Source organism: Pelmatolapia mariae, linkage group LG10_11 (genome assembly GCF_036321145.2).
Source record: "Pelmatolapia mariae isolate MD_Pm_ZW linkage group LG10_11, Pm_UMD_F_2, whole genome shotgun sequence".
Lineage (NCBI taxonomy): Eukaryota > Metazoa > Chordata > Actinopteri > Cichliformes > Cichlidae > Pelmatolapia > Pelmatolapia mariae.
In genome coordinates this window covers 17,689,355-17,709,168 of record NC_086236.1, presented here as the reverse complement: position 1 = coordinate 17,709,168, position 19,814 = coordinate 17,689,355, and the positions used below count along the sequence as shown (strand labels likewise).

Here is a 19,814-nt window from a genome sequence, read left to right as displayed (position 1 = left end):
TCGTGCCGCCTCAGCTGACAGCGCTACTGCTCGGGATGTGAGTGCCCCGCCCTTAGCAACCAATCGAACGCCAAGAAGCCGGTAACTGAGGCAAGACAAGCTTCCTATTGGTTAGCAGCTGTGTCCATAAATGTGTCGCTAGGGGCGCACCTTGGACCAAGGGCAGGACACCTGCTATGAAAGGATGCTGAGAACCGCAGGTGAGGCCTAATCAAGAGAAAAAAAAGCCGTGGAAAACAAGTCCAAAGACACGTTGTAGCAGGATAACAGGCACGTATATGATACGTAGCTGCACAAACTAATATGGAGATGAAACAGCTTCATTTTTGTATTATGATTATCATTACCTTTTTTCACCAAGAACTCCCATTGAGAACAGAGTCTCGTTTACAAAAGAAACCTGGCTAAACCAGAGACCATACAACCTAAAACATCTAAAAAAGAAGAAGCTAGAAATACAAAATAATATGCAAAATCCTACACAAAATAATATGAATATAAAAGTGAGTGCTATTGTTATGGCTAAAAATAGTCATGAAAAGAAGATTAAAACATTAAGTGACTTCTCAAAAGAAACACCCACAAGTGTCCTTCACTACATTACTTATTATGCTTTTAAATTGATTATATAAATATTACTTCATTCTTCATTTAAATTGATTAAAAATGTTATTTTTGTATTAAAAATGTATAATTTTTATTAATATTTTTTAATACAAAAAAATCAGCAAGGAGGACAATTTGCATTACCGATAGCAAGTACCAATTCAGTTATAAGAAGTATTTTATATGGTGCTATAAAGGAATGGAATCTGGTGCCACTGCAGATAGAGAGAAACACTTTTGACTACGGTTAGAAACTGTTAACATGAGCCTGGATCTGTAAAAGTTATATGAGTCATAATTTGTGCTGTGAGAAGCTGTTTTTTGTTGTTTGTGTGTGTGTGTATGTGTTTAACAACAAACTATTAAAATGTAAGGATTTGTGACCCCAGGAATAAAGGTGCTGCACTGCTTCAGCTAATAGGAATCTTGATAAAATAAACTGAAGATAGAAGGATGTTTAAATGTGGGTCTTTTTTGTAAATTATCCCATGTCCAAGGTGACTAAAAGGAAAGTACAAAGTAACCATTTAGAGAAGTGTAGCTGGTAGCTATTGGTATGTGGACAGAGAGGGATACAGAGCTAAACTGGAAGTTTAGCTAGAATGGTTTAATAGAGGAAAAAATGCCAGTGCTGTTTTTTGGTAATCAATGTTTTCAGTCATGTTCATTTTATAATAGGGAAATATTTGTTTCTGTGTGTATGTAAATAAAGTACACCACTGCTTATTTTTGTGAAAGGAAGACAGTGGTTACAGAAAGCCTTAAAGAATGACCTACTACTGCTCATACAAAAAAGCCAAAAATATATGAATGTGCTTCATGTTCGTTCGTGTCTTTTTATTTTTGTTATTTAAGTTTAAGAAAAAAAACTTTCGGGAAACCAATATAGAGCCTGACACCAACAAACACAATCAAAAAGCACACAACTCACACTGAGAGGATCCGTACCGAATTTTATACACTAAACATAAACATATGCACATCAATACAGCATAACAGGAAATAAGGGCCTTGTTAGGATTCCATTGCTTGGCATATTAATGAGAAATGTATGCAAGCATTAAACAGCCATTTTTATTTATCTGTCCAGCTTTCCTTTTCATGTCCTCAGTGTCTAAACTCCTCCAAGTTTAATGATTGTCATTAAGTTAAAGCAGCTTTTTAAAGGTACATTGGTGCACTGATAAAGAAAAAAATCAGAGTCATCAAAACATGAAAGAAAGCTGGGAAAGTCCAGCTCCAACATCTCATGTGCAGATGTTCAGAGTGTCACAATTCAGTCTCCTCATTTGTCAGTTTGTTAATTACATGTAATATGACATGGTTGTACAAAATGCTTTCATCCAGTTGTAGTCAGTCAAATGAGGAATTCAGAGCAGTTCTCTTAAACAGCATGATTATGGCACAAAGAGCCTGCAGCATATTGGTTCAGTTTCAACATTAGTTCAGTCAAAGCAGATACAGTACATGTAAATGGAAGAATATGACATGAAAGCAAGAATTATGAGGATAGTTAAACAAGCTGATAAACACCCAAAAAGTGATGGGAATGGAGGAATTAAAGGGCAAGAAAAAAAAAGAAACCAGTAGGTAAGGAGAGATTAATTGGATAGCTCTGTATATAAAAATATGTTATTCATTAATATTGTGCCACTGGTATTTGTCAGTCTCTCTGTGTTTGTCCCACAGCTTCTAAACTTCATAAAAAGTTCACCACAGTGACTGTTTAGGATCTATGTGTGTATTTTACAAGAGTCATCTAAACACTTTTCTTGATAGACTTAAGGAATTTTAAGGCAGGGATGTCAAACTCATTTTACATATGAGCCACATAATGCTCATTTTCATCTTAACTTAAACTCGCTTTTCTATCGGTTTAAAGAAGTTAACTGCACAGTTAATCCCTCCTATATCTTAACAGATTAATAAAAAGTGCAATTTAAATCGGGCATCTCTTTTTACGTGATAAAGAAATGCTGCTGTAAATAAATAAAAAGAAATCTGTCAGAATGACTTTTGGGGTTTTGACAGTAAGAAATAAATGTGTAAAATTACATAAAAAGTATTGGTAGCTCATTGCCCAGACTATCATTAAAAAAGATAGCTATTGTTAATTTCCAGGAAAAGTTCTGTTTTCACTGGGAGGAAGTGGGGAGCGTGGTCTTTATCAGTAGAAAAAAGCTGTAAAACTTATGAAAGTATGGTAAAAAGTCCAAGAATTATGATCTCCTTCAATTTCCCCAAAGCAATCCAATGGGATTGGTGTTTTTGCCTGGCCAGTTCTAGCCCCTGGACCCTATGTTTGACACCCGTTTTATGGTCTGTGCCATCCTCAGGATGGCTTGACATTAACAGTATATTTTCTAAATTATGACTGGACCAGTTGTAAGATCTTGAATTTTTATATTATGTTCGTTATATTTTATTAATTCAAGTGGTAAAGTGCTACAGTGGTTAGGTCTTTTGCCCCAAAGCAAAAAGGTCTGGCCTGCATGGGCTCTCTTTGGGTACTATTTGTATTTGGGTCCAAATATATTCATGTTAGGATATTTGGTGATTCTACCCTGGATGTGGGTGTGAATGTGAACATTGGTGGATGTCTGCCTCTGCATGACTCTCCAGGATGTACCTGTATCACCTTATGAAGAAGGAAGGAAGAAAGTGAGTGAATAAATGGAAATGGTTTCATTTCAAATTTCATTGCAAATATAAAGTCAACAAGGAGCTTGAATGGCATGATGAGGCAGTCATCTGTTGAGGGTGGTTGGCGTGTGTTTCTGGGGTTGTCATCACAGTTTATAAATGTCAGAGCGTGATGAGACGGCACAGTGACTGCTAATTATTTCCAAGCAAAAGTCTGTTGAAGTCTTGTTGACGCTTTGTTCTTAAAGATGGAGTAAAACAATAAAAAAGGACTAGTAGCTTACATAATGCTGTATCTCTACAAATACATCATCAGGCATAGCGAGGATCTGTGCTTATAAGTGACACCTGCTGGAGGTAAACGGGTTGCTGGTAGCACAGACCCCGTGACGTCTCCATAAAGATTGTGGACGAGGTAAGGCTTTTGCGGTCTTTCTTCAATGTATGTCTCCTCTGCCAGTGACAGAGTAAAACTTCCACCTGCTCTCTGAAGAAGCTGGTGGTCAAGGTATACAGGATGGGGTTCAAGGCACTGTTGATGGGAAGGATGAAGATGACAACCCAGCTGGAGATAGTGCCTAAGGAAGGAAACATTTCACAAGTGATTTTAATTTAGAGAAATATAATTGTGTTGATGCTTGTTAGCAAACTATTCAATAAAGTAACACAGTGACCTATACCTATATATATATATATATATATATATATATATATATACAGTTAAACCTCTAAGATACTATAAGTACTATAAGGCAGCTGTTTCACTTCTTACCAGGTATCTCCACCTCCAGCAGCGAGAGGACTTTCACCAAAAATATAGGAATCCAGCAGAGGGCATCAGAGAACACGATGAAGAAAAACCTGTTGGCCACAGCCACATCTCTGTGCAGTCTGCTCCTCAGGTCGGTGGCATTGATGCCGGTTTTATAGATGGAGCAGAACATACTGGAGTAGGAGAATACAATCACCAGGAAAGCCACCAGGTTTAGACCTAAAGAGATGCAAATGCTTTTCATGCTGGCTGGGACTATATCAAACACCGTTATGCAGTTCATACAGTATTAAATAAAGTATTTAAGTGGTTTTGAACTCACGAAAAGTGTGCAAGCCGACAGTTCTGCTTCACAGATTTGTACTGCGTAGGTTTTTACTTTACACTTTGTATATTTTGTGATAATGAACAATTTTGCATTTCTTTGGGTGTTTAAAGTTTAAATGGAAGATTGTCTTTCTTTTCTGGAAAAGCTAATTTTTAAAAAAGATTTTACTGACCTCCAATTCAATTCAATTTCATTTATGCATCACCAAATCACAACAACAGCTGCCTCAAGGCATTTTATGTTGTAAGGTAAAGACCCTACAATAATACAAAGAATTATTCCCACTCCTGAGTGCTGTCTCTTACTTATGTAAGTATAAAATATGGAATGAAAATTCATTAAAAAAAAATAAAAATCTTCTATTTACCCAGAAAAATCCCTGTGGAATATCCTTTGGCAGTAGGTTTTTCTTGCCTGTCAGAGTGCAGGGGAAAGCAGACCCCATTACGTCCGTAGTAGTTCCCAAAGACGTCCTCATTCATTAGGGGCACGGCTGCAATAATAAACCCCAGCAACCAGATCGAAGCCAGGACCACCTTAAAGCAGGACAACATACATGCTGTCAGGACTTCACACAAAGTACTCTTCAAATTCCCCAAATAAGAAAAGTTATGACTGCCTGGGTTTCCAAATTCTAGTTGACATTTATTTAATCAGATTTCAAACATTTGGTTCAATCAAGTTGCCTCCTGCTGACTGACGAGTCACTTCATGTTCTGCCCCTGTGTGGACAATCTGGGAGAACAAGCAGTAGGTCTTTTAATTCTTTACTGGTGGATGTGAGGTGGGTGGAGGCGTATTTAAAGTAAATGGCTGACTCTTAGACTTGGTTCAAAGCAGTAAAATGAATATTAGACTGTAGTAAATCTGGAAATGGTCAATATTTTGGGGACTTCTGGTGATATTCAGGGGTTACTTTATACTTCATACCATACCAGTAGAACAAAGGATATCCCTCTTTTGTTCTCCACGCAAACTGTTTTCCCTTACAGCTAAGATTACTAGTGGACTAAAATGAGCTACCTGCACTTTACACCTACTGAAGGCATGAAGCTCCCAGCAAACAGTTTTTGTGCTGATGTTAATGCCAGAGGAGGTTTGGAGCTCTGCAGTTACTGAGTTAGTGAGCGTTGAGGACTTTTATCCAGTGTGTTCTTCAGCATTCATCAACTCTGCTCGCTCTGCAACTCTGGATGAGTTGATGTGGTTCCATTTTACAATAATATTACACACAGTTGATTGTGAAATACGTAGAAAGGAAGAAATTTTACAAACTGACAGTGTGTCCTTTCATAGTATCAGCTAAAACTCAGTGCCTACTTCTTGCACAGATGTTTGTAAAGACAGACTATATGGCTAGGTGCTTTGTGGCAATGGGACTAAAAACATGTGAATCTAAAAGATTAAGAGGCTGTGTGGCCTGGTGCTTTCAGCCATATAGTGCACATTTTTAATTCATACAGATGACATAGATAAGCTATATAAACAATAAAAAAAACAGTGGCACATAGACCAAAAGTTGGGTTGATGTAACTTGAATATGTATTGTTTTTTGTGCTTTAAAAATAAATTCTCTGACTGAAGGCTTAAAGGTCGTTCCACCCTTTCTGATCCACTTAAACACCAACCTAAAGATGATATTACAGCAGCACAAACCCAGTTTTTCTTCAAAATAAGAGGGGTAATTACTTTGTAGATAAAGACAACAGTTGGATGACATTCATCAGGCACATTGTTCCCCATTATGAAAAGTGCAACTTACCCCTGTCTGAAATTTGCCTGGGCGCAAATTGCTAAAAGGGAAAACAATGACAAGGAACTTCTCCAGAGTCAGGTAGGTCAGGAGGAGAACAGACACCTGAGGAGAAACATGCACCGCAAATAAAAACAACATGTTTTTAACTTATAAACTGTAACACTGCTTTGAATATTGGCTGCACTGTTATTAGTAGAACCTCTATTATGACAGAGGAATCAACATGCAGAGTATGGAAATTGGGTTCACATCATTTATAAAGTCAGTTTTCTGAATTGCCGCTAATGCAGTCTAATGATGATTTATCCTGGAAAGTGCATAAAGTTCTGAGACGGGTTGTTAAACTCCAGCTGAGGCTTGTTATGTCTCCATCTACAACAGCTAAATGCAACGGGTGAGAGTGAATTATAAACACGTTTTTAAAGTAAAGGATTGCATAACTTGAGTACTTTACTCTGAAAACATGATATTTATATAATGCAGAGCCGAAACAAGCTGATACGGCCAGTGAGCGGAACAAAAGATGATTTTAATCTTGAAGCTACTTTAGCTGAAAACAGCAGGGCAAAAGCACAAGCAAAAAGCGAAGGATGTGTAAGTGCAACTCTTTGTGATGTGTCCATTTTACAGTACAGATCAGTTTGTCTCAATCTGCATGCATATTTGCGTGTGTTGAAGTGTGATATATACATGGGCAGTACCTCTGAGGAGAGCATGGCCAGGAATCCAATGGTCCGACACTCTGCACTCTCCATCCACAGCAGGGCGTTACGGTTGTACTGACCGCGGAATTTTACATCAGATACGCCAACAAAAAATAGGTACACGCCCATGAGGCAGTCAGCACCTGGATGATAAGGATGACATCTATGAGTCTATTTACAGGCAGATGTGCCCTGTGTGATTATAAGCCCATCTGTCAGCTACAGCCTTCCCAAAAACAGTATAATAATATTTTTTAAGTCTCCACAACAGGCAAGATTAATGGAATCACAAGCATGGATGGATCTTGCTATATGCAGATAGGTGGGTTGGAAAGAAATTAGGTAAGCGTTGGGTTTTAACTAAAACTGTGTGTAAAATCTCATCACTAGATGTCAGTAGATTGTAGATTGCAGTCAACTGTTTTCTTACCCCTCCCAATTCAAGTGCATAATCTTAGGTATGGTGGCCACTCTAGGACAAACAGCTCTGGTGTCTGTTCTTCTGTAGGGAGTGTAGGCTGTCAGTCTGCTGTTTACCTCAGATGTCAGTTTGTTTGGTGTCTATTCAATCCCTAGGAGGCTGTAAAACTTTGTGAAAGGAGTCCGATATGAGTCGATGAGCCAGTGAAGCTCACGTCTGATGACAGCGATACTGAAGTGATTGTTGTTTGAGATATGCTAAACTTTTCTGTTGGGAAATGCTGTTGTTAGCTGCTGTTAGTCATTAACATTAACATTAGTGAAACTTCCTTTATAGTGGCTCTAACATTGCTGCACTCGGACACCTCCCGAAAAAACTCTATGGTGCAAGAATATAAACAAACTGTTTATGAGAAGGAAACTGTGATTTTTTGGATACATGATGTTAGCTTATTACCAGCTGTTGTTGATAATGGCTTCCACAAACTGATGCCTGCTCCTTTGTATTTTTAATGGATAAAATCAGAGTTTTTGAGAACAGATCAATTTGTTGGAAGATGTAATTACACAAATAGTGCAACATTTTGGCTTACCAGAAATATTAGAAATTAAATGTAAAGCATATTTTCAGTCATTGTGGTTAACATCTTAATTTTAAGAAGACTATGGCAATCTAAATTTATACTTACTAATCGCTGCACAATAATGTCTTCTTCACTAAGTTATTACCGCTGTAAAAACATGATTCCCTGCAACCAAAGACACCCCAGGATTAAAAATGCAATTTTAGTGAGATGTTAAATGCATTATAGCTGCTAAAGTTTCACAACTAGCTACAAATTTTGATATATTTATTGTTAAACCTCTCAACCCGAGGTTTGGGGGGTGGGGGTCTGCTCAAACAATCTCTGAGTGTGAATTTCTTTAATGATCTGATAGGACCTCAACTGCATTTCTCACAGATTCAAAATTTACCTCCATTTATTAATCAAGGATCTGAAATCAAGCCCACTTGCTTCTCACCGTCTAATGTATTATATCAAATTTTCAATGTTCCTAGAAAGCCCTTGAGTTGGATGATTATATTTCTTTACTTATTCATTAATGACAGAGTAAATAAACAAAAACAAAAAAACAAAAGAACAATCTGCTCCTCCCATTAAAGACGCAGCTTTCTGCAATCTCCAAAGAAAAGGTGCTCCATAAATAATGTACAAAAAGGACAAAGTAAACAATTTAAGAAGTACAGCAGAACAAAAACCAAAAACCTGCATGGTTTGCAACAAACATCTTCTCCGTTTGGCCTTTTGAAAAATTCATTTCCTTTTCCCTCCATCTCAGGGTCTTAGTGAGTTAGTCTCTTGTTTTTGTTTTCTCTAACACAATGCTGTTAGCTTTCTGACATTACATTAAAAAAAGATTAAACATGTTTTTACTTCTGCAAACAAACCAAGTGGAAACAGCTTTGCCTCCAGACAGTTTTATTCATATTGTGTCAGTCTAATATAGCCACAATCCTATGGTTTGATTGGACAATCCCATATGAGCGAGCCATAGACAACAGAGTGGTGAAAGAACTCCCTCTAAAGAGGAAGCAACCTCAAGTAGAAACAGACTCAGGGAGGGAAGCTTTTTTACCATGAGGGGAGAGGCAAACTACAATCCCAAATCCAGAAAAAAGTTGGGATCCTGTGTAAACACAAATACCAATCTCATAAACCCAGTCACGTGTTACTCACAACAGAACACAGAAAACAAAAGTAAGTGATACTAAAAAGAAAGAGCTGCAGAGACTTTTTGCAACTGATTGGGTTCACTTGCAACAAATCAGAAACATGAGTGGGTATAAAACCAGCATCTCTGAGAGGCAGAGTTTCTAAGAAGTAAAGATGAGCAGAGGTTCACAAATCTGTAAAAAAAAAAAAGTACAAATACACAAATTGAAGAATTTTAGAACAGTTTTCCTCACTGCAAATTTATGAAGACTTTGAATACCTCACCAGTTACAGTACATAATGTCATCAAAAGATGCATCGCATCTGGAGAAAAATATCACTACTGGATGCCCATGATCTTCAGGTCCTTAGACTTCACTGCATTAAAAACAGACTTGATTTTGTCATGGAAATCCCTGCATGGGCTCAGTAACACTTTCAGATTTCACCGTCTGTGAACACAGTTCATTGTGCCATCCAAGAAGGTTTAAAGCTCTATGATGCAAAGAAAAAGCCACATGTGAACATGATCCAGAAATGCTACCATCTTCTCTGGGCCAAAGGTCATTTAAAATGGACTGAGGCACAGTGGAAAACTATTCTGTGGTCAGACAAATTGAAATTTAAAATTTCTTTTGGAAAACATGGATGCCTGGCTCTCTGATGGTATGAGGGTATATTAGACCCAGGACTGCTGAGCAGCTAGAGTCCTCTATCAGACAAGAATGGGGAAAGGCTACACTTCTAGAGGTCCAGCTGCTGGTTTCCTCAGCTCCCAGACTTTTATGGACTGATGTTAAATGAAGGCAGGATGCTATACACTGGTAAATTTGGCCTTGTCACAACTTCGTTGTGACATTTTGCTATCATCGATTTCAAAATGAGCTGACAGTTTATCTAGAACATTTTCTCAGCTGTAAAACTTTATGAGATTTCTAAATTTCTGCATTCAGTTTTTATTTCCACTTTACAAAGCGTCCCAGATTTTGCATTTTTGGAGTAGGCTTTGCAACAGTGGCATAGAAAGGCACAGGGAGTGTGAAAGAGGAGAATGAAGGAGAAGTAGATTGGGAAGTCTCCAAGCAGTTCGATCCCATCCCAGCATAACAAACTTTTATTTGCCTCCCAGCATGATCAGACGTAACATTTTCTTCATCCCATTTCATTGGATAGAAGCAAGGCTAAACTGACTTATTCACTTTCCAAAAGAACAGCTTAGACTTATCGCTGCTTTTACAAGTACTTTTATTTTGCGAGACTGTCTCACCCGGTGCTACGTTGTTACTCACAGCAGAGAACTTTGATGCAGGCAGCATGCAGGTTGTTCTCAGCACGAATCAGCGACCTCATGCCGATGACAAACAGGTTACCGAAGCAGGTGATGAAGGCCATGACCCAGACAGACACCCGCAGCACCATGTTAGCCAGGAGGTCCTCAAAAGAAGAGATGCCATCTGTGTTGGGTTTACAGGACCTCACATGAGGTGCATAGGAACAGTACTGAAACGTCTTGAAATAGCTTGTAGAGAAAAGAGAAAAATAGTAAAAAAAAAACAAAACAAAAAAAAACAACCCACAAAGAAGAGATGACGAAACATGCTGGTTATTCTGAAGTGACAGCTGTGTGTTACACATACATGTGGGAGAGGTTCTTCATGGGAAGAAACACCTTAGTCTGAATATCTGCGATCTCAATTCCCTCCAGCGCTCTGTAGGAAATAACAGATTTCACCACTGCAATAGACTACAGCAAACTCTGAAGACCAATTTCAGCATTAAGACATCAAAGTGAAGAAGCCATTAATGCATTAGAAAAATATTCTGGAGAGTCCCAGATGACTTCAAAGAAGTGTTTGAAGATTTAAACTAGTATTCATGATTGAGGTTAGAATAACGTTTAGAGGAAAGTTATTAAAATTAAGCATGTAGTTGTGATGTTTGAGGCTCAGGGCAATGAAGGTCCTCACATGTATAAAAACAGGCAAACGTGTGTATGTCAGAGTACTTACAGAGACTGAAGATGTGTCAGGTGGTGGAAATGGCTTGGATGAATGCGGAGGAGAGGATTATGGGAGATATTTCTGAAACAAGAAACAGATGATAAACACAACAAAGCCTGTCAACATGAAATATAACAAATGGCCAAATGACAGTACATTCCTGACGTCCTTGATTGTTTAAAACAAGTAAAAAACAGGTCTGTGTCCAATTACACCTGACATTAGATACAGAACGCTTTCTGCACTTTTTCCCCTGCTCAGATTACATAGTTTAGAGTAGATTTAAAGTCTTCTTTAGAGGGCCTGAATAACTACAAGCCAGAAATGCTGCAATGAACAATGGCAGGATAGATCTGTGCAATAGCATATTTTGGTACTTTGACATTTTTAATTAATTTTTTCCCTGCTTTGTAAGTCACTTCACGATGGACAGCTTTTGAAGTGACAGCAGTGATCCGTGAGATCAGCCTGCACTTCCCTCCATGATTGCATGCAGCTCAATAGATGACTCTGAGGCTGTTTTACAGGCTTTATCTCAGTGTTTGGCTCAACTATATACAGTATAGTGCTGTTTTTCAGACTGGTAACACGTGAAGGACAAAATAGTAAAAAAACAAAAAGACAAAAATGTTTACAAGGGAACTTAAATGCACTGTTGTTTCGAATTAGACTGCAGGGAAATTCAAACCAAAGGTCTGAAATGCTGGTGGTGCAAAAACGGCAACAATAGATTAAACAGATGTAGCGTTCATCTCACAATATGTAACCATTAATACATACATCTCAGGTAAAGTGAATAGCACTGATTATCTCTTCATCATGGCACCTGTTAGTGAGTGCAAAATATTAAGAAAAAGAAAAATGGGCAAGCGTAGGGATGTGAACAAGTTTGACGAGGGCCAAACTGTGATGGATTGACGACTGGGTCAGAGCAGCTTTTTTGAGGTGTGCCCAGTCTGTAGTGGTCACTATCTATCACAAGTGGTCCAACGAAAGAACAGTGGTGAACCAGCGACAGGGTCATTGATGCACGTTGGAATCGAAGGCTGGCTTGTGTGGTCCGATCCAACATATGAGCTGTTGTACTGCAAACTGATGAAAACATGTCAGAATATACAGTGCATCACAGTTTGTTGTGTATTGTGCTGCATATTCACAGATCATTCATGGTACCCATGATGACCATGCTGCTTTTTGGACCCAGTGTGTCCACTGCAGGGCTCCAAAAAGCAAAAAGGAGCACAACAATGAGTTTGAGGTGTTCACATGGCCTCCAAATTCCTAAGATCTCAATCCAATCGAGCATCTGTAGGATGTGCTGGAGAAATAAGTCTGATCCATAGAAATGCCTCCTCACAGTTTACAGGATGGAAGGATCTGTTGCTAACATCTTGGTGCCAGATACCACAGCACACCTTCCGGGGTCTAGTCCGAGTCCAACCCTTGATGGGCCAGGCCTGTTTTGTCACTGAAAGGGGGACCCTCTTCATTGGATGTGTTACTGTATGTGCATTATGTGACATTGAATGAGGGCAGCAGATTGTCCCAATAGTCTCAATAAACAGCGATTCTTCTGTGATGCGAGTGATTCAAGAAGCAGACCCCTAATCAGCCTTTTCCGCCTGTCTCTTTCCTGTGAGGTGTGGGATCCACAAGACTCAAAAACATTTCCATGGATAGCTCGTGCTGTGGAAAATAGCCTAATCTCATTGTTCCAGTTAAGTCTTAGTCATGGAAATAATTTGTCCAAAAGAATCTCATGACAGAAACGGGATTGCTCCTCTCCTAGTCAGTAAAAGGTCAGTGTTTTTTATAACTTCCCCCATGTCTGTGCACACCTGTGTTTTAATGTGAGGTAAGAGGGATCACCATCATTTCTGCTGGAACACTAAATTCTGACGTGAACTATGTGGCCTCTCTTTGGAGGAGAGTTATTATGGACACAGTATGTTAATGTTGGAGTAGTTACAAAGTATTGATAAAACAGCTTAATTCATGATGAGAGTGGCCAAGAAAAATAGCTGACGATTCAATCTAAGACTCCGTCCTCAAAACACTGCAGTTTAAGTCAGTTTAAGTCTGCACTGAACCCGTGAGTTCAGTGCAGATTTATGAGGTTGATGAGGCTACGGTAATATCAGATTTTATTGGTGGGAAAATTATAGACTAGGCTGAGACAGAGAGCGGCACACTTGTGAATAATGGGCAGCATCCAAACGGCAACCGCAGCCTCAGTTCGTGGCTCACTCTTCGGCCTAACAAACCGCACAAACATGACGACTGCATGAGAAACCTTCGGTCAAGCTAGTTCAGACTTCAAGCCAAACTTATGCCAAATTTGATTTAAGTTCTGGGGACTGTCCCGTTTTAGTGACAAACTAGTTTAACGCCATGTCCCTATTGATCTTTAGGGAGTTATTTTTTTCCACTTCTCACACACACACACACACACACACACACACACACACACACACACACACACACACACACACACACACACACACACACACACACACACACACACACACAGAGCCAGCGAACCAACTGGAGCGCAACAGTTTTATGAAAGCAATTATTCATGCGCTGTTACTGTGACTGACAGCATCTCCAGTCTTGGCCCCTCCTTTCCCAAAAAAAGGTCTTCAGCAGCTGCTCATAAACAGGTTTGTCTCAAGGTTCATTCATTTTGGTAATTTTTTCCCCTTCAGCACTAAGAGGCAAAAGTACAGAAATGTTGTTTTTACGTAATAAGTGGAAGATTTGAGTATGCATAGAAAAGGCTGAGACATTTTATACATGCGATTAACACTACAAAATCAAAACAGTCCATATGCCTTAATGCACGACACAATGCATACGAGGAGCAGCTCTAAAACTGTGAGTTACACGGACAATCAGCGTTAACCTTGTAACGCTGAGTGTATCATATTTGATACATGAGCTTTTGAAACCGCTACATCAGAGAAGTCAAAGTCATTTTACATTGTGGGTCACATACAGCTCACTTTGATCTTAAGTGGCCCAGACCAGGGAAACTGCCCTTTCTGTCAGTGCAACGAAGTTTAACTACACATTTACTGAGATGTCTTAATATAAGAAGAAGGTGTGCAATTTCAACAGTATTTCTTAATTTTTCTATATGAAAAATAAATTTGTTTTTAGTAAACAAAAGAAATGAGTCAGCATGACTCCTTTGGCCAAAACCAATATTCCTCTATATCATGTTCATTTCATCATGCCTCTGCAAATGCAATGTTATGTTCTCTGTTTGTTTCGTGTGTCACCCGTAAGTCACCAAAATTTGTATCCATGACAAAATTTTGCTCGACTCACCTCTAAATACAGAATGAAGAATTTGAATAAGTGCTGCAGGCTTAATAATAATTTATTTATCCTTTATTTGGAAATTAATTTTGTTACAGCACTTGAATTAATAATAAAAATTTAGAAGGAGCGCAAGAAGAAGCTAATGAGAGCCTTGTTCTCTCATTAGTAAAAGGTAAAGTACAGCACTGTAAAAATTAGAATTTGAATAAAGTAATACTTAAATATCAAATACAAAAAACCCTACTACATACTGCAGTTTGATGCAGGATTTTACTGCCTGTCTTCAGTTTGTAAATATTTTTTATGTTACATTACTATATATCATTTTCCTCTCACATAGTGGAATAGAAGCTCAAAATACCACTAAATGAAAATGAAGCAAAAGGATTAATGGAGGATTATACAGAATTGGCACATAAATAAACTCAGTTTATCTAAAAATACGATGCTTGCACTTATTATTTTAACTCAGTGCAACAGTTTCATGATTGATTTTTCTTTTACATTAATTATATAAATTCTTTCTTTCAAAGCTTCCAACAAAAATAGTTTTATTCTGCATCTGATTACAGCCACCATGTATCCCACTAAGAATAAGTCACATTCTCAGAGACCTTCACAAAGTTATTTTTTCTTAATCCTACGTTAGACCTTGTCCTAATTCACTCCTGTTACAAAACCCACATAATGAAGAATGATTTTCCACACTATCATTTACTCACAGTTTAAGGAGGGATTTGGAGAGACTCTTGAAGGTGTTTTTTGGCAGCTCCCTAATCCTGTTCCTAGACAGATCCCTAAAGAGGATGAAAGAAAAACAAGGGAAAAATTAAACCTCCTGACTCATTTTATAGCACATTTACATTTTTCTCATTCAATTCCAAACATGGACAGTGTAAACATGCATAGACAACAGCAAAGGCTTTAAATAAATGCGCAGATACATAATGTTTGCATGAAATTCTACACAGGTTTCTTTTCTTACTCATCCCTGACACTTCATATCTCATCAGAACAAAACTTCTCTGACTAACACCAGCCTCACCAGAATCTCTTTGAGTGAACTTGAAGACAGTGGTGTATATATATATATATTTTTTTACATGGTTTTACTGACTTTCTGTGAATATGCTCTTACTCACAGTTCGGCCAGCTTCCACAGAGACTGGAAGGTGTTTTCGGGAATTGTCGTAATCCTGTTGTCCATCAGTAACCTGAAGAAGGCAGAGCTGCTGTCAGAAACCATGCAGAGAGCTGCAAAGTGCTGTTGGAAAACTGGTGTAAATGGATACAATCTCATTTACTTTAGTCAGTCTTAACCATGTCCTCAAAGTTTGCATGACCCTGCTTAGGACTCCGTACTCACTGAACTTCGTGTGAATCCTTTCCTCTAGTTCAGCTCATTTCACTGCCAAACCTCATGGCTCATCTCCTCCCAGCCCTATGTTGGCTTTTTATTTGTGGAGCTTAAAAATGCCGCACATGCATTCATTTGAAACAAACCTTGATTGCACTCCTGTCTAGATCTCAGTTTAACCTCCTCTGAGGCACATGAGCTGCTCTGGTAGGTCCTAAAAACAACAGGCTTTACTGTTGGGCTTTGCAAGGCCATTTGTGAAACAGCAAGTCGGCAGCCTTGGTAAGGTCAGGGATGCAGCATCCACCGAGGAGATTGAGACTTGGCTCACTGAAGTGGAAGAGCTTAAATTTAAGTGTATGGCATTTTTCTGGCTTCTGTTGGTGTATGAGGTGATCCTGTCGACAGTGGGAAGCGAAAGATCCATATACACAATCCACTGACCCTATAGTTGAATCAACAGACATGGTGTTCTGGCAGATGTGGTGACAAGTGAATGAATAGGTGCCATCCCACAAGCTCACTATCACATGGTAGGGACGGACCTGGAGTAATAACCTGGCAGACTAAAACCCAGAGCATTAATTTCTGTTTATGTCCTATTTAACCCAATGACCCTCCACATCTGGGATAAAAGTAAATGAAGAGCACAATGTGCCCAGGAAAAGCTTTACTTAAGCATATCCTCAGGAGCTGCTGGCTCTAGTGACATGATTGCATGCCGAGGCCAACTCCAAGTATGTCTGCAAAAAGAGCTGGTGAGAAGCCTAATTAAGCCAAGATCAGCAGGCCTGCTCACCACAGTGTAATTTTTGGCCTGAGCCAAGTTTCCAAGCAAGTTTAGGCCAGGTCTGATAGTCACATTTAGTTGCGACAATTTCCATCTCTATGCTTGTTTGACCAATTTCTTAGAGATCTGATTGCACAGCAGAATTTGTTCTTGTTAATTAATAAAATAAATAAAAAGAGAACAAGTGTGTCTGAGGGTGGGCGCGCCAAGGGGAGAGAATAGGAGATAAACTTAGGTAAACAGATAAAATAAAATGAATAAAACATAATTAAAGGATTAAAATGGAAAGTTTTCTAAAAACTTAAGGCACTTAAGTCCCTTAAGGATGATTAACTAACTGCAATGATATATGAAAAGTCCATAATTTCTAATGTATTTCCTGTAAACACAACATTAACTGCATTTAGGCACAACTGAGACCCCAGAGATATATTGAACATGCACAAACACACCATCATTAGTACACTTAATTTAACTAAACTTACTGTGGACTAACGATGCAACAGCTGTAATATTGTATCTATATCACATTCTGTTATAATTCTGACACGAGCAACATTTCAACAAGTGATTCTTTTTACTTTGGACACTTTGTAAAATAGAAAAAAAAAACATATTTCTATAGTAGAAAGATGAAAGACACAAACTTTTTATTTAATTGTTTATCTATTAGTTTGAATGGCTGTGGGGGGTCTTGTCTTATGCATAGTCTTGTCTTTGTTGGGCTATTGTGTTTGAAACACCTGCTCTACTGGGTTGAGACGTTGAGAGGCCACGTCCAAGAAACCAGTTCAAAGTGATCTGAGCTCTAAGATGATCTGAGCCATGAGAAGATGGGTGTCAGCAACAGTACTCAGGTAGGCTGTTGTGTTTAAACAATGCTCCACTGGTCTGAAGGGACATAACGTGTGCCAAGAAAATATCCCTATTCCAACACTATTCCACCACTAACCCGAGCTTTGACACAAGGCAGGATGGATCCATGCTTTCATGTTGTTAATGCCAAATGCTACCATCCAGATGTTGCAACAGAAATCATGACTCATGAGACCAGACAACATTTTTACAGTCTTCTTTGGACATCCCAAAAAGTTGATTCTGTTCATCTGGGCGTAACGTTTTCAGTGGGAGAAACGTTTTGTCACTCATTCAAGTGACTTCTTCAGCCTTGTCACATTCAGAGTCACATAAATCAATCTTCTTTCTCATTTAGATGCCTAGTTTGAACTTCAGCAGGTCGTCTTGACCATGTTTTCATGCCTACATGCACAGAGTTGCTGCTATTTGTTTGGCCGATTAGATATTTGTGTTAATGAGTAGTTCAACAAGTGAACCTAACAAAGTAGCTGCTGAGTATATATGCAGCATCTGAAGATCAAAATACACCTCTCATTACCTTATCTTTTGGGAAACTTTCTGTGTGGTGTGCAGATTTAAACCCTGAGCTTTCAGCATTCTTATTGGATTTTTAATAAAGCAGGATACTCACAAAACTTCAAGCTTGCTGCATGTCTTTAAGATAGAGTAGTTAAGAGTTTGAATCTGGTTTCCCTCAAGATCCCTGAGAGTAGTGAAAACAGGAGGAGAGGAAAAATAAAAATGTACATTTACTAAACATACAAATATAAGGGTGTAATTTTCATAGTTGTTTTGGTAAAAGTTATGAAAGAAAAAATAAATGGAATATTTTTCTTGCACTTAATCAGCTCAGGAAAAAAATAAAGCAAATCTAAGCAGCCCCAGAGATATCGGCAGAGTCAAACTGTCATGCAACTCAGTATCACCTCTATAATACCAGTTTAATTTGTTATTTATATATGCAAACAAGGACAAACACACATCAGCATAACTGCTACACTTTTTAGTGCACTAACATCACATGCACTACACACCTGCATGCACACAAGTACACTCTCACTCACAGCCAGTCCAAGGCAGGCATGTGTTGACAGAAGCTTGGATGAGGAAGCTGCTGCAGTGAAGTGTTCACCATGGACCTGAAGGGGGGAGGAAGACACTTAATCGCAAAACTAAATAGGACCGAACAGAGTTGTAGAGTGACTACTAAACAGATGTAGGGCTTAGACTGTGACTTTTAAGAGCCAAAATACTCCTGGACTTCTTGTCATCCATATATAAATGTGCTGATCCTCAGAGTGTAGGATCGGGGTTGGGTCAAGCAAAAGTGAGTCAAAAGTCAGGAAGACAGCAGGAAGCAGCAACATGTTTGCATGGAAAAATGTTCACATGCCATATACTTGACTCATATGATTTTATTATCTTTGTTTATGTACAGGCTGTTATTTCACCAGCAAGGCAGGCTGTAAATTCTAAAAACAAAGTTAGTGTATACACGACATTATCACACAGTTTATATGACTTGAAGATTTTATGTGATGTTATTAAATTATGTCCCAGGAACTTTTAAATACATTTTGAAAGGTAAGTATAATTGCATGTACAAAAGAATGTCCACACACGAACCTTTCAAAATAAAGTTACAGGTACATCTTTGCTGAGAAATTCTGAGTACTTTTTTTCTCTCCATGAAGTTGAAGCTTGATTTTTTTTGCACTGACCTGTTTTATCCAAAAGCTCACTGTTCCTTGAGTTGTATCTTTTGTTCATATCACAAAGGTGGATTTATTAGACTTACTAGAGGCTAATTAACTAAATGATCTTGCAGCCATTGTTCACCTGCTATAAAAACAAGGGATTGAAACTGGAGCATTTTCATCCAAAGCATGGCCGGAGAGACCAAACTGCAACGACCTCAAAGAAGATACACATCAAGCTTCTCATTAGTGATAGAAAAGGTCTCTAGCAGATGAGCAGTGCTTCTAAATCACTTCTCGGGAAAGGAAAACATGTCCAGATGCTTTGGGTGGGCTTAGACATATCCGCATTTCACAGCGGATGACTGGAAAACTTTATTTTCTGATGAAACCAAGTTTGTGGTTTCTGCCAGTAATAGAAGTCTGAGATGTACAAGACAGAGAATGACATGGCAGCGCATCAAGCCCACACTGAAATGAGGTGGTAGGAATATTCAAGTGTAGGGATGTTTTGCCAGTTCTGGACTTGGACAGTTGTGTCAAAATCACTTCCCTCTGACCAATGAGAAGCAGCGCTTCATTCCTCAAGAAATATGCTAGATACATAAGTTCTTCCAAGGCAGGAATGACATATGCTTACAACTGCACTACCAAACAATAACAGAATGGATGTACCAAACTGTTCACTGTAATTTTCTTTTTTCAAATCTCTGCTGATGCTGAGATGAACAAAAGAAGAAAAAAAATCAGACATTGAGCCAACTATATAAATGGTAGCTGATGGGGGTTTTAACTATGTGGAGTAAAAAATATCTCTATTTCCTTAAGAATTATGGCACAG

General features: G+C 38.6%; 1 protein-coding gene across 1 annotated transcript in view; it reads right to left on the bottom strand.

The window, feature by feature from the left end:
- Window positions 1-2,678: 2,678 nt before the first annotated feature.
- Window positions 2,679-19,814, bottom strand: part of rxfp2a (relaxin family peptide receptor 2a) — a 48,112-nt gene continuing 30,976 nt past the window's right edge. The window contains exons 9-20 of the mRNA XM_063486598.1: window positions 18,341-18,415; window positions 17,908-17,979; window positions 15,414-15,485; window positions 14,994-15,068; window positions 10,954-11,025; window positions 10,582-10,653; window positions 10,234-10,463; window positions 6,807-6,952; window positions 6,112-6,207; window positions 4,717-4,885; window positions 4,022-4,240; window positions 2,679-3,827 (exon numbers count right to left, since the gene is read on the bottom strand). Of these exons, the coding sequence (XP_063342668.1) occupies window positions 3,562-3,827; window positions 4,022-4,240; window positions 4,717-4,885; window positions 6,112-6,207; window positions 6,807-6,952; window positions 10,234-10,463; window positions 10,582-10,653; window positions 10,954-11,025; window positions 14,994-15,068; window positions 15,414-15,485; window positions 17,908-17,979; window positions 18,341-18,415 (1,564 nt within the window). The 3' untranslated portion in view covers window positions 2,679-3,561. The remainder of the gene's footprint in view (window positions 3,828-4,021; window positions 4,241-4,716; window positions 4,886-6,111; window positions 6,208-6,806; window positions 6,953-10,233; window positions 10,464-10,581; window positions 10,654-10,953; window positions 11,026-14,993; window positions 15,069-15,413; window positions 15,486-17,907; window positions 17,980-18,340; window positions 18,416-19,814) is intronic.